The sequence below is a fragment of the Phycodurus eques genome, chromosome 21, assembly GCF_024500275.1.
Source record: "Phycodurus eques isolate BA_2022a chromosome 21, UOR_Pequ_1.1, whole genome shotgun sequence".
In the NCBI taxonomy this organism is placed as follows: domain Eukaryota; kingdom Metazoa; phylum Chordata; class Actinopteri; order Syngnathiformes; family Syngnathidae; genus Phycodurus; species Phycodurus eques.
This window is the reverse complement of record NC_084545.1, coordinates 6,086,567-6,101,483: the sequence shown is the minus strand read 5'-3', so window position 1 is coordinate 6,101,483 and position 14,917 is coordinate 6,086,567. Positions and strand designations below refer to the sequence as shown.

The following is a 14,917-nucleotide window of genomic DNA, read 5'->3' as shown; positions in this document are numbered from 1 at the left end:
ATCGATTAAACATTTTCAAAGAAAAACATAACGTCAAAAATACAATTTTGTCAAGTACGTCATGACACTCCACACATTTATTGTAATGATGGGTGAAAAGATCTAAAACGAAATAAATAAATAATTGTATGACTACAAAAATATATTTTTTTTTTATGACGAGTAAACATATTAATATATAAATTATGTTTAAAAATGTTCAACTATTTAAAGGTATTCATATCTTTTATCAAAGGCAAATTGTTTGTCCAGCTTTTGTGCTGGGATGCGGGTCCTCGATTTACGACGAGGTTCGGTTCCAGCAGCGCCGACATAGTGTTAAATTATTTTCAAGTCGAAACCAACCAGTAGTAAAGTCTTAATAAAAAATAATATTTATAAAAATTAAAGTAAATTGCTCGTAAGCAATGTATATCGGGGACATCGTAAAGGAGGTCAGTGTATTGGATATCCAATGTATGAACATCTATAGGACGGTGTCGCCATCAAGTGGCAGTAAATGACAACTACATATTATTGACGTCACGACGCTGTACGTCATGACGTATCGCAGTCGTACAAATTTGAGCGGGTCCTCAGCGGCTGGTATGGAGCTTTGTAAACATACGAGCTCACCGAATTATCGCTACAGAAGCTAGCTAAAGACGATTATAGCTGAACGTTTGAATGTTTTATGACTACAAGACACATTATTGTCTGGGAATAATTTGGTAGGGCTTAGTTTGCTTTTGTAAATTGACGTCTGTTTTAACCGTAAAAGTAAGTAAGTGACGCTCCCCCATAATTCACCACCCATAACTACTTTTCAGTTTTAGTCCATCACTTCTTTCCAAATAAAAGCGACAACATGTCCAAGCGTGAGGCTTTCGTTGAAGCCGCCTGTAAGGAAAATGTGGACGACTTCCTTCAGCTCATCCAACTTCACGTAAGTAACCGTAAACCGTACAGAATTTCCCGTACTATAAAATATAAATGTTACATCTCAACACGTTAAGTCATACTTTTAATTAAGTCACATTTTGAACACTAATACTTCATGTAAATATAAAAAAGTAATAATTTAAAAAAAAAAGCTAAAAATAATTTAATTCATGTGTATTTTACACAAAAGTTAAACAGAAAATGTACTCAACTCAACTTTATTAATCAAAAACTTTAAAGAACAACAGCTGAAAAGCAGTACTGTACATAAATCAAAAATGGAAATCTTGAACAAAGCAGATACTGTATTTTGATGGGTCGTCCTAAAAAAAAAAGTGTAGATTCTTGCGGAATTTGAAATACAATATTTAATCTGCAGGAATCCATCTTGAAATGAAAAAAAATATATATTTTTTTACTGTTATAAAAATGTGTTGATTGAATTGGTGATTTAATGTTTTCATGCATCAAAAATATATTTTTAAGTGAAATTAATCATTTTTGATGGGTGAAAATATAAATAAAATGATGAAAATGAACTAAAGTTTTTTTTTTTTTTTTTTTACCTATCCCAACTATTTGAAACAAAAAAAAAGCAGAAATGTTATATAAATATTATATATTGTATTATTCATTATCAAACTAAATGTGATGCTATTCTGCACAAAATAGTGATACACATACTGTACTGGACGCCAGAGAACAAACTGTAAACATGTCAGGTGCTGTTATAACTTGACAATGTTTAAGCCTGTGCTCTTCATATTCTAAATTGTGTCTTTCATGATTGTTTTGCCCCACTTGCGGTTTTGCTGAGCAGAAGGACAAAACGGACCCTTTTGACGCAGAGGAGGTGATTCAGGAGATGTCCAGGGACCAGCGTGAGGCTCTGTGGGGCAAACTGGCCTCGCTCCTTCGGGACTTTCTCCTGGAGGTGCCCCCTGAACGCTGGGGGGAGGCTACAGATGCTGAGTCGGCTGTGGATGCCGTGAGTTGTTTTTTAATTTTTTAATTAAAATGTTTTTTGTGGGATGGGGTAGGTGTAGGGCAAATATTCAGCTGAATATTGGCTTTTTTTCTCCAGAAACGTGTTGTGGCCGGTGTGACGCTTGTGGCCACCGTGTCGCTGAAGGTCCTGCAAGATGGTGACACCTACAACGGCCTTCTACAAATTGCCTACCAACTTCACGGTGAGTTTGCTACTAATTTGTCAATTTCTCTTCAGAAAATTGTGTCGACCGAGCGTTTTTCTCGTTCTTCGCTCCCAGATGTTCTGGTGTCACTCCCCGTGACGGAAGCTCATGTGCTGCTCCACATCCACATGCTGTGCGAGGCCTGGTGGAAGAAAGACCTAAAGGACAAAGACAAGTTTGGTCGCATCGCTTTTGTCATTGCTTTGAAGAAGAGCTTCCTTTTGGCGAAACCGGTTAGTAAGTGATCGGAACATTGAGAGACGCAGCTAGATTTCCAAGTTGAATCCATCCTTTCAATATTCTCCATAGGCAATAATGTAAAGTGACTTAATCATTGATAAAGGCTTTACATCTTGCCCTGTATTTGGGTACTACTTCTAAGGAAAATTGATGAAATGCTAACATGCTAGCAGTTGGTATGCCAACATATAGCGAGATGGCAACTTGAGTAGCAAAAGCGCTAAAACAGCTCAATAAGGATTTTACTCTGCACTAAGATACTACTTTCAATGACAATTGATAAAATGCTAACATGCTAACAGTATGTTAGCATAGAGCACGATAGCAACCTGAGGAGTAAAAGCGCTAAGGCAGATCAGAAATGATGGCACACATTTCTCTGCAGTCAGGTGTTTATTAAAATGAGAATTGCTGAAATTCTAACATGCTTGCATTTGGTGTGTTAACATAGCAAAATTGCCATTTTAGTAGAGAAAGCGTTGAGGCTCATTGAGAAGAGTTTTACGTAGGGATGGGTGCGTATCGATACCATGTTGGTATCGGGCCGACACTGGCCTCATTTCACGGTATCGGGTACTCATAAAGGTTGCCGATACCAGCCACCGATACGTAAGGCAAAAAAATCGGACATCGACTAAGTCCTCCTCGCCATTAGTTGGCGTTACACTGCAGCGGTTTGAAACATCATTTGAGTCATCATGTGCGAGAAAGAAACAACGAGGTCTTTTTTTTCCCCCATTTATCTGTCATTGTGTTAATTGAAATTTTATGTGTCAAAAGTAGTAGTGGTATCAGTGAGTTCTCGAGAGTGAATACGCGAAGAGTTAATGGTCTGGGGAAAAATGTAATATCGAACATCCCTAATTTTACAAATACTCTTATATTCAGGTACTATTTGTACTGAGAATTGATAAAATGGTAACATGCTATCAGGTGTCATGATTGCACAGGTAATATTTATTTGATCTTGTCAGGGCGCTGAGCTCCAAAGACTCTGGAGCCTCCACAAGGTGCTCTCGAATGTGGACTACGCGTCCGAGTACGGCGAGCAGCTGGGCAAGCAGCTAGTGCAGTGTTTCCTGCGTCCCCCGTTCATCCGTAACGACGAGGCGAGCGCAGAGGGGTTCACGCCGATTGCCCTCGTGTCAACCAGCTGAGAGTGTGACCGTGCGTGCGTTTGTGTTTATGTGTGCGTGCGACACCACAGGGCAAGAGGTTCATGGTGTTTCTCTTCAGCTGGCACGTGGACTTCATCCCGCTCATCCACGGCACCATCAAAAATCAGCTGCAGTTTTTTAACAAGTGAGAGGTCACCCTCTGTCTTATACCTTTCAGGCATTTTTATTTGGAATATTCAGTTTTCAAACCATTTCGGTTGTGTTGAATGAATGCAGGTGGAATTTGACGCAGGGTTCGGAATTGAATTTTTGGGGAGAGTTGTCAACTCTTTAAATTAGCCTTAAATGGCCAAACTAAAAGCAACAAGCAATTTGGACTGTTTGTCATGTCACTGAAATGATAACTACTCAGCCTTTATCTTAACATGTCTGACTAATGCAATTCCTTACGTTAACTTCCGGCTTTTAGAGTTTTAATATTTGTCCACCAGGTGGCTCTACTTCCCCCATTTAAACTACGCAGCCAATTTTGACACATTTTACCATTTTTGAATGGGTACCTTACGACTTATCTGATCATGACTCCAGCCGGAAATATATGAATATATTGGTGCATTTTAACTTTTTTATTTTTTTATAACTTAAAGTTTAGACTTCTAAGAAAAAAATACATTGACACATACACACCTACTTTCCTTTTATATACCGTTATCCAACATAAATAGTGAAACGCAGGCATCAGTTCAATAGCAAGGCATCCTTTTTTAGAAAACAGAATGGAGGAAAACTGTTTGCTTTCAAAGTATTTAAGTACAATTTTTATTTCACTGAGCAACGCATTTTTTATTAACTCATTTGTCTTCCTATATTTAAGCTCAGTGTCAATGTTCAAACGGTTCATAATGCTTACAATGTTTTACTGTATTTTAATGTTGGTCGTGATGGTGGTTCTTGGAGATTTTGGTGGTATTTTCTTGAGTTGGTACTAGAGTTTAAGAACCAGAGTTTTAACCTTTTAAAATCGACTCGTTTAAAGTGGGGGGCTGGGGGGGCGGTCGGGGGGGGCATCCTGATCGAATATGTGTTTCATATGTTTTTTGGGAAGTTGGCCATTTTTGTGGTCTGGGGGAAAATAAGTGAGGATATTTAAACGTCCTCTCAAGGGTTTTAACATCGTTACCTGTCCTGACAATGTCATCGTTTCTTCCAGGATGACGGTGGCGCATATCACGGAGATCTACTTCAGAGCGTGGAAGAAGGCCAGCGGCAGCTTCCAGGAGATTATCGAGAGCGAGTGCGTTCAGGACTTCATGAAGTGCGCCATCTTGATCCGCAGGTCGTCACCCGTCCGCAACAAAGTCCAACAGGTAGAAGGAAGAAAAATCCTACAAAATGGCTTTTGATGGTTCCATTTTGAAGGCCTCAGCTTTTGAAGCATGGTATCTCATTGTTCAAACTTGCAGCCTGTCTCATGCAAGTTAGCGACTGCACACCCCGACCCGATATACTGTTTGGCCTATGGCGCGTCTGTCGTTTGTTACCGTGACAATCAAGTGTGGATTTAGGGAATTGAACCGGGAATAAAGTGCCTTGTACTTGCAAGAGCCTCAGAATGTGAAAGTGTGGAAAAATAAAAGTGCCCCTATAAAGATTGTTAAAGGAAAACCTTACTGTTTTCCCTCACTCGACTTCCTGCAGATTGTCTTCTATTTCCACAAGAGGAAAGTCTACCGCCCAGTGGTAAAGATGCTCAGTGCCCTCTACAAGCCCATTCTTTGGAAATACCTCAATGTGCGTATATCTTTTGATCTTTCTTCTTTAGTCCTATTTATCTTGGCCCCACGCGCGTCCAACGTCTGCACCTTGTCTCATCGCCACAGGTCCCTAATTTTGAGGTTCGCGCCAACGCCACCTTGCTGTTCACCGATGCCTTCCCCATCCTCGACCCCGATCAGGAAATTGAACATGCACTTCAAAAGCAACTGGACACACTCATGGTGGGCATGTTTATTTGATATAGTCATATAAAATAATGTGTATGTGTATATAAGAAACGAAGACGAGCGTAGAGTCTGGTGGAATTACAAGTAGGAATGCTGATGCCATGTTACCTCTGTGTCTTAACTACAAAAAGTGAGTCAGGCTGGTAAATTAATATTGCTGTCGTAGTATCGGAGCATATTTTCAGGTACGAATACAGATGTAGCCCTATAATTAACCTGTGCGTTCACCTTTTTTGACATTTTTTTGTTTTGTGGTGTTCTATGAGATTTTGAAAGGTAAAATGTGAGTCTTGACTCAATAAAGATAGTGAAAATGCTTCACCAAAGTTTCCCTAACAAATACGTCTATCTCTGTTCTAAGGTGCTGCTGTTTGACAAACACCCCTGCGTCCGCTGCAACGCCATCCTGGGCGTCTGCAAGATCCTCGCCAGGTGCTGGGATTTGCTGCCGGCGGTCATCATCGTGGACTTCCTGAAGAAGTTCGAGGAGCTGGCGGGGGATTGTAGTTCAGGCGAAGTCCGCTGCGCTGTCTTCACGGTGGGAAAAGTTTTGAAATATGATTCTGTATATATATATTTTTTTAATTAAGGCCTTATCCTCAAAGCATGACATAATCCTCAAATTTGCCCTTCAAAAAAGGTCACATTGTTGTCCAATTGTGTCGAACCAATTGACAAGAAAGTAATAAGATAGATGATATTGTCATCGTCGAGCGGAAACCTCCTAGGTCCAAATTTGATTGATTTCACATTTTTTTCACAATCTATACTATGGGTCTGTTATTTTTACAGGTTATTCATCTATCTATCTCTTCTTTTTACGGGAGGTTTTAAATATGAACAAATTGGCCTTGCATTTTCTTTTTGTTTTTTTAAAGGCTTCCTCAAACCTGCAGGTATTAATGACAGCGTTGTTCTCCTTAGTATCTGTGCATGGTCTTGGACAATGTGCTAAGCCATCCCGTGCTGGAGAAGCTGGTGCCCAGGTTCAAGTACAGCCTCCACGACACCTCGGAGAAGGTCCGCGTGGCTTTTGTCGACATGCTCCTCAAGCTCAAGGCGGTCGGTGCGGCCAAGGTAGTCGAACTCGCCATATGTGCTCAAGGGCATCTTCGTTAGCTACACCCGCACCATCTCATCTGGTCCAGAAATTGAAGAAATGCTCTGGTATGATTCCCAAATGTCAAATTTTTTCCCCTTCCTTGTGTGCTACATGAGCAGGTAAAAATAAACCAAATTGTTAGATTAGTATTCTTTTTTCTTTTTTTTTTTTTTTTTTTTTTTTTTAAATTGCCATTTCTGAATTAGCCCTTACAAAATGGATCCCATTACTGTGCCAGTGTACCAAATGAAGGTAGGTGAACACTGAGCCTTGTATATTATGTGACTTGTGCTTTATTGGTTTTCATATTGCTCCACCAAACTATTCAACATGTATTTTGTATGAATAAAGATGACTAAATAAGTCCTGTGTAAATGCCTAGCAGATAGTAGTCCCTTTCACACTACCTCTGGCCTGTGCCTTTCTGACAGGCAGAACAATTACACACGGCCCTAAACACAAGCCGCATTCCGCTTGTGTGCCACATGGGCATTTTAAGCGAGGTATGCGCATACCAATAATCAGAACTAATTTGAGCATTTACCCCCTTTCAATCAGTGTCAACAAACACTCGAATGTCAGACGTCTCTAAAAGATACCGTGATGATTTATCCTGTGGTGTGCTCAATCGAATCACTGATATTATAGTGTGGAACATGAGGATTGTGACTCCAAGTGGAGTGTCATGATAACAATAATACCTGCAACCCGTATGCACATTTTGTTTAATGAATCAAAATAAGTTTTTATCCGATTCATCGACGGGCTAATCGATTGTAAAAATATTCAATAGGTGGAACTCTGGTTTGAATGCAGCTATTTACTGAAGTGACTAGTGACTGTACATTAGGGTCTCATGTCTCCCCACCCCCATCTTCACGCTCCGCCGCAGTTCTGGGATGTGTGCAGCCTGGACCACCTGGTGGTCCGCCTGGCATTCGACAAGCCGCACGTGTCCAAGCGCCTTGCCGCACTGCTCTTCGACTCCTACTTCCCCGCCGACGCCACAGAGCGGGACTTGTGCGGCCGCTGCATCTCCTTCATCCAGATGAACCCCGTGGCGGCCCGGAAGTTCTACCAGTATGCCCACATGCACACCGCCCCTGCTAATATAGGTCAAACTTTTAAGCATTGTTATCTCATTCTAGCATGTAGATTCTTAAGATTAAACTCTGTTGTATGTTTACAATCAGTGAAGTTGATGCTGGCCATCCGCCGTATCCTGAACAAATGCATCCAGAGCAACGGTGACAACACGGAGCATACCGAAGGCAACAAGGAAAACAGCATGGTAAGGAAAGACTACAGCACCTCCCACAGAGATCTTGCACAGGTTTTTTGAGATAAGAGCCATCATTTAGATGTTTTTTTTTTTCAACTCTTGACTTGCGAGCGTAAACGTGATACAACAGCTGTATGGTGGCTTTGAACTCAATTCACTTCGCAATGAGCAGCAGTTTGGAAAATAGTGAACAATTCATCAAAAAAAAGAGAGGCTTTTTCATGTCACTCCCAGTTGAAGTTCACTGTTAAACTAAACAAAACAGAGAATTATATGTTGTTTTTTTAAAACAGCCAAACAAGTGCCTAAAAAGAAATTCCCTGCTACGTATTACTGTACAGGTGGAAATTAAAATGACCTCTCAAAACCTTTGAATGCACAACAGTTCAACTCTTCCATGTTGCAATACTTTTGGCGCAACTTGCTGTTCTTTAACAAGGAGCTGAATCGGAAAATTCACGACAGGTGTTTAATTCATGTTTGGACCAATAAATATCCTGGTTCAATTCAGTCAACACGCAGACTGGCTAACGGGCTAGCCGATAAACAGCCAGCCAACTCTACGATCTCATTTGCTGACTCCCACGCCAATCACCAGACCATGCCCTACCTTTTAAAGACACACTCAAAGTCAAAGATATTATAGTGCGGAACGTGAGGATGACGACCCCAAGAGGACATTGTTGTTTCATGATGCAAAATCCTGTTTTTCATTAATTGATGGTATAATTGGTAGAATAATTGATTCTAAAAATATTCAATAACCGCAGCCCTTATAAGAATCCTAAAATAACAGTGTGGACTGATGAACGATACGAAAGTGTTTTCTTATTTGTTGATTTTATTGTGATGTGCACTGCACCCAGTTTGTGCCTGCACTGAGATACAGATGTGTAGTTCTCCTCAGCCTCTAGGCGAAAATCCGCTGGGACTGGAGAAAGACGTGGTGGCCAGTCTACTGGAGGTGGTGGTCGTCCTGTGGAAGACGATCGACAAGACGCTACATCACAACGAGGAGACGCAGAAGCAGGTGTATGCCCGCTTTGGCGCAGTCATGACCAAATACTTCAGCGCCTTCACGGTACGCAGTCGCACCACTTTGACTTGATTCCTTTGTCCTTTATTTGGTAGCATCACATCTCTGGTTGTTATGTATGTGGTTGTTTTGTGTATGTTGTGTGTGTTATTTCTGTTTGTTTTGCCTGTATAGTATGTGTGTGTGGTGGTTTTGATAATCGATTCGTTGTCGCTTAATTGTTGCACCTCTGTTTGGATGTTTTGTCTGTGGTTGTTTTTTTCTGTTTGTTGCTTGTGCGTTCTTGTGAGTATTTTGTTAAATTCCAGACATGCATGCCGATGAGAAGTATGGATATTGCTGCTCTGATGCCTTAATTTACTTGTTCTCATTTCTGTACATATCTACTGTAAACCTATGGAGAGTAATCAAAACCTACCTATGTATCTATACTTATCGCGATTAATCTAATCTATCTGTTGTTCAGGATGAGCGATGCCAAGATGCCCTCATGCAGATGGCGTCCTACATGCCCGCCAATACGGTGGCAACATTTAGGTGAGTGGACATCCAGCAAGTACATCTATCTGCCCCCCTCTTGCACTGGCATCTTTATGGGGAATGTCTTGTCCCAGCTACGGCGTGCTGTCCCGCTTGAGGAAGATGGACGCCGAAGCGCCGCCCTCGGCGTACGGCCAGCTGCTGGACTGCATGTGCAGTTGGGGCAAGACCGCCGGCATCATTGAGCTCATCAGCGACTGGCTCTCCGAAGCCCTGCCCAAGAAACGAGGGGTCGGTCGGTCTGTCTGTCTGGCTGGCTTTCTGTTGTCATGGCAACGGTAACACTCAAATGACTTCGCCTGGCTGTCGCTCAACCCAACAGGAAAGTGCCAAGCGGAAGGTGACCATCCAGGTGACTGCGAAGGCCAAGCCGTACCTGGCGCTGGCCTACTTGGACTACTTGCTCCTCCGTCCGTCCACGCGGGACAAAGTCTTGGCGCTCAGTCAGGGTCCACTCAAGCAGCTCCACACGCTTCTAGGGAACTGGAAGGTGTGTTGGATTCATATTTTAACGTAGTATAATTAAATGTGTATGTTTAATATATGCTATCCGTGTGTCTGAAGTGTACAGTATGTGTGTGTGAGTGCATGTGTAGTGTGTGTGTGTGTGTGTGTGTGTGTGTGTGTGTGTGAGTGTGCGCATGTATACAGATTAAAATATCTATATATACTACATGTATATATGTATGTATATACATTATGTACGTATGTATAGGTAGTGTACATATGAGTAAATATAGCATGTATTCTGTATGCGCGTATTTGTCACTCTTTGTTTTGCATCAACAGTAACAGAAGCTTCTTCGTGTTTCAACGGTCTTGTCCACAGTCGCTGTTGTACTCCCACCTCAGCTCTTCCACTGATGGCGTGGCCGGCACGGACTTGGCCCTGAAGGTTTTCATGTTTCACGCCCGCCTCAGCGTGCACCTGCAACACAAGGTGAGTCTCATCTGTGTCTTTTAAGCCACTGAAGGAAAGCCATCTTCTGTGAAGTAACCTCAGCTCCCCCTAGCTGTCCGAAGGCCGTGAGTACCTGCTGTCTCTGGAGCACACTGCGACGTGGGTGGGCGAGAGGGTCCTGCCCTTCCTGGCCAATAGGCGTCAGGGAGACGGCGATGATGAGGCAGAGCAGTCCAGAGGGTTAGCGGCAGAGATAACCAAGGTGAGCGCCATATTTTTTTGGTTGTGCTCGCTCCAGTTGTGAAGTACATATATAACATTGAGTAGAGAACTATTGAATTCAACCAAAGTTTTCTTTTTGGGGGGGTTCCTCGGAAGTACTGTCAATCTGGTGATACTTAAGCTCACTGGCAACACAAAGCAAAATCTACCAGGCAACGACTCTTGACTTGAAAACTCGCAAGTTAAGGCATTGTTATTTCGAGGTACCAGCGTAACTACAGTATCCAAAAGTGAAGGGAGGGAACTTCGTGGTAAACCAGAGGTCCCGCTGTAAAGAATGAAACCCAACTGTAGGGACACCTTGAACTGGAACGTGACCTCTTCTCTCCACTCCTCCATCAGAGCTTCCTGTCAGTGTGCACGGACGTGCTCGTCTGTTTGGCCGACGACGACTTCAAGGCTCACGTCCTGCACCTGTGCTCGCTTGTCGTGCTCTCAGGTGACGCTTCGGAAATTCTAGAGTTTTATTAGGAACAAAAAAAGTACAACTAGGTAAACGTGTCACTTGTGTCTTTCTCTCTCTCTCCCCTTGTGTGTGCATGTGTTGCCGTTGATGTATTTCTCTCTCGCTGACTGTGTGTGACTCTCTCTATGTCTCTCTTCCCTCACTCTCACTCACTCACTGTGTGTTACAGAAACGGGCTACCTGTGCATTCCCGCCCTACTGCCAGTTCTGAAGGAGTTGACGGAGAGTTACCAACTGACAGGAGAGGAGCAGGATGCCCCCACCAAGTGTCTGGTGGTGGTTGCGAACATATTCCAGAGCATTATAGAACTTTTAGCTCGTCGATTTAAGAAAGAGCCGGAAGAGGGGAAACAGGGTACGTAGAAATTTGTATTCATGACTTACTTTATTATTCTGCACCAAACTTGTTTATATGCAATAGGGATGAATGGTAACATTTAAAATGGTTACTAAAGGGAGAGGTAGAGGGAAATGTGTGAAGATTCCGTTTGGTTGGTGCTTAATCTTTTTCAAATTCTAAATCAAATGTGTAGCAGTGCTTCCGGTGGATGTATTTGTAATTTGGTTTCTTTTAGCAATGTTGTGATTGTACCGATAATCAAGATTACTTTGATCACGATAATCGTAAACTGAAAATGCAGTAGTTGTCAATCAGTCTGTCGTTGTTGTTTCTTAGCTGTGCCAGTCGACTTTGAGCAGCCTCGCTGACTTCCTGCAAGTGGCTCAAGCCTGTAACCTCAGTGGGGTCTTCGACACCCTTTTCGCCATAGTCATCGTGGAGACCAGATACACCCTCCAGAAGGTGAGTGGAGTGGTACTGTAGTTGGATGGATAGCAGGGGAGCCCAATAGATAGCTGGCTTGTTACATAGTGAGATTGGTCGATAGATGGTAGGCAGATAGCTACATAGGTATGTAGGTAGAGTAGCAGATTGGTTGCTAGATGGATCGACCCCCCCCCCGCTCGCGAGGTGAAGGGGATATTAATGTGCTTCCCCACTCCCCTCACCTCCAAGATGACGCACCCCGAAGAGGTGACGACTCCAGAGACCATGGAAGACTTGCCTCCTTTGTCCGGCACCCTCTTGTCCGTCATCCTCAAGTCGCCTCCAGTCGCCAGGTAGGGAAGAGACTGACAGAAAAAGAAAACTAATATACTAATAAGTCTTATGAGAGTTGTCATAAGAAATATGACTATAACATTATTTTCTTGAAGAAATATAAAAAAAATATTAGCTTATTCTCATAAGCTGACTATTTTCCCCCCAAAATCGAGAAAATTGGACTTTTACTCTCATGGCATTACTACAAAAACCTTTTCAAAAATTAGACGATTTCTCATAGATGACATAATGGATCCATTTCTTAAAAAAAATCAAATAAAATCAATGTAGCCGTTGAAGGCCTTTTAATTTGTTTGCTGTTTAGATGTGCAAATGTTTGTGTCATGGTGGGATCATTATTTTGAAAAATATATATTAGAATGATTAAAATCTACCTCACAAAAAAAAATCTATCTACTGTTATTATTGTGGTACCCTCAGGGCCTTTTCGGCCGAGGTTCTCTCCTCACTGGATTCTGACACCTTCGGCACTCTGACTGAGCTGGCCGCTGTCGTGCACCTCCTGGCGGTCCTGCGGCACGGTGGGCTGAATTATCCTGCTAATACCACGTCATTTGTTATTATTAGCATATTTAACTGTGATATTTCATCTTTTTCCAGTGGGACAGTCCAATGCGTGCTTGAAGAGAGCCGCCGTAACCGTGCAGCAGCAGATACACACGCACGCAGATGCAGGCGGCGACATCCAAGGGTAGGGCCACGTCAAATAAGAGTGGATTTTTGTGCCTCAATTAATTTGAAATATATCTTTGGTTTATGAAGCAAAAAAATTGTCATTCTCTTTGCAGGGTCCTTTATCAATCTTCTGTGACAACGCTCAATGAAATCCTGACACATTGGGCTGACTGAAAGAAAAAAAATACTTTAGCTCTCTGGAGTGGCTACATTTCTCTATTTTCTATTTGTATTAAAAGCATTTATTCTTTTGCATGTATACATCAAATGTTTGGGTGGGTGATAAAAATATGTATTTGGTGTCGTTGTGTTCATAAGGTATCCATGTGCTACTATCCTACTATATGAGATTTGCCTAAAATGGCTGCTTCCAAATAAATGGGCTGACTTCCTGTTCAATTTTGCGCATACAAAATGTTACTCTATACAAAATAATATTTTATGTAATGTAGTTACTACAGTGTATAGGGTTAGGGTTAGTAGATGGGTAGATGGTATGTTAATAGATGGGTAGCTCGGTTGGTAGGATAGTTAGGAGGTAGGTAAATGGAAAGCTAGATGGGTAGGTAGGTCGTGGTACGGTTAGGTAGGGAGAAGTATATTTGAGTAGATTGGTTGATAGATGGTAAACAGGTGGTTCGATGAGTGGATTAATAGCGAGACGGGTAGGTAGATGGATAAGTAGTTTGGTCGATAGATGAAGAGCCAGCTACAGAGATGGGTAGACGGGAATATACATGAGTAGGTGGATTGGTAAATAGATGGGCATGTTGATGAATATATGTAGATTAGTAGCTAAATGATAGTAGGTTCATGGGTGGGTAGTAAGGTGGTACGTTGACGAAGCGGTAAATAGGTGGGTGAGTATGAAGATGGTAGAGTGGTAGGTACAGGTAGTTAGCTGGGTAGATAGGTGGCTAATTACAGATTTGTGAGAAAATGGCAAGTAGATAGCACGGCGTGTGGGTAGGCACATACAGCATGTATGTAGGTGGGTAACTGGTAGGTACATAAGTAGGTAGGTGGCTAGTTACATAGAATGATTGCTCGATAGATTGTAGGCAGATAGCTAAATTGGTAGGTACATAGGTTATATGGGTAAGGGGATTGGTGGTTAGATAGGAAGGAGTTAGATCGCAAGGTAGGTAGGTAGATGGGCAGCTTGAGGTAAATTTGGAGCTGGATTGCTCTCTACATGTAGTGGGTAGGTAGTTAGTTGTGGAAGTAGATAACTGGATGGGTGAGTAGGTAAATAAAATGGGTTGGTCATCGAGATTGGTGGGTGGGAATGTTCAAGAGGCGTGTCCCAATACTTTTGTCCATGTCAAATCAAATGCCCCCCCCCCCAGTCTTCCTCCATTCTATTGACGCGGCCCTGCCCGCTCTTTCTCGTACGTTTCCACGCCACGACTCTGTGACGTCACGGCTAGGAGGGGCTCCTCAGTCTGCCACGGTCGCTGTTCTCGGTGCTGAAAGCGACGGCCGCGTTCCGCTCTGCTCCGCTCTCCCCCCAACCCCAATTTGCAGCCATTTTAGGTTCTTCCTCCAACCCCCTCCCCCCGGCCATGCGACATTCCCCCCCGCCACTACCCCGCTGCTCCCACCTGGCGTCGGCCGTCATGCGCTCGTAAGGCGGCCACGGATTGAGCCAAACGGCGGGATGGAGTCTCCGTGGTGTCCCGTGCTCGTCTTCGCGTCGGCCGTCTTCCTCTGCTGCTCCACATCTGCCCGCGCCGACGGAAGCTTTGGTGAGCACGTCTCTTCTTTGACTCCAAAATGTCATGATGTGGGTCCTAATGTTAAACCGCAAAAAAAAAAGGGAAAAAAAGTTAAGACCTGGTATTAAAAGTGCTGCGAATTCATACGATGCATATTTACTTCCTGGAAAAAAACCAATGTTCTCATAATAGTTCTGTGTTGCAAGGTGAAATCCATACATCCCCGAGAGCAAAGTTACATAATGGACAACAAGGCCCAGTTAGCGTCATGATATCCTCCCACTGGTCACATTATTAGGAACATAAATAGAACTACC

General features: G+C 42.8%; 2 protein-coding genes across 2 annotated transcripts in view; both read left to right on the top strand.

Annotated features, from left to right (window-relative positions):
* Positions 1 to 572: 572 nt before the first annotated feature.
* ncapg2 (non-SMC condensin II complex, subunit G2) lies at positions 573 to 13,737 on the top strand. The gene is made up of 26 exons (XM_061666546.1): positions 573 to 925; positions 1,742 to 1,909; positions 2,006 to 2,111; positions 2,190 to 2,347; positions 3,329 to 3,463; positions 3,562 to 3,656; positions 4,683 to 4,839; positions 5,171 to 5,263; positions 5,353 to 5,469; positions 5,837 to 6,013; positions 6,400 to 6,552; positions 7,470 to 7,692; positions 7,771 to 7,868; positions 8,767 to 8,940; positions 9,362 to 9,432; positions 9,510 to 9,666; positions 9,758 to 9,925; positions 10,265 to 10,375; positions 10,449 to 10,598; positions 10,961 to 11,057; positions 11,254 to 11,438; positions 11,761 to 11,886; positions 12,100 to 12,203; positions 12,628 to 12,728; positions 12,808 to 12,898; positions 12,996 to 13,737. The coding sequence occupies exons 1-26, from the start codon at positions 848 to 850 to the stop codon at positions 13,054 to 13,056; spliced, it is 3,354 nt and encodes a 1,117-aa protein (XP_061522530.1). The 5' UTR covers positions 573 to 847; the 3' UTR covers positions 13,057 to 13,737.
* Positions 13,738 to 14,009: 272 nt separating this feature from the next.
* The window catches only part of ptprn2 (protein tyrosine phosphatase receptor type N2), a 120,079-nt gene continuing 119,171 nt past the window's right edge, over positions 14,010 to 14,917 (top strand). The window contains 1 exon segment of the mRNA XM_061666543.1: positions 14,010 to 14,630. Coding sequence (XP_061522527.1) covers positions 14,171 to 14,630 — 460 coding nt within the window. The 5' untranslated portion in view covers positions 14,010 to 14,170.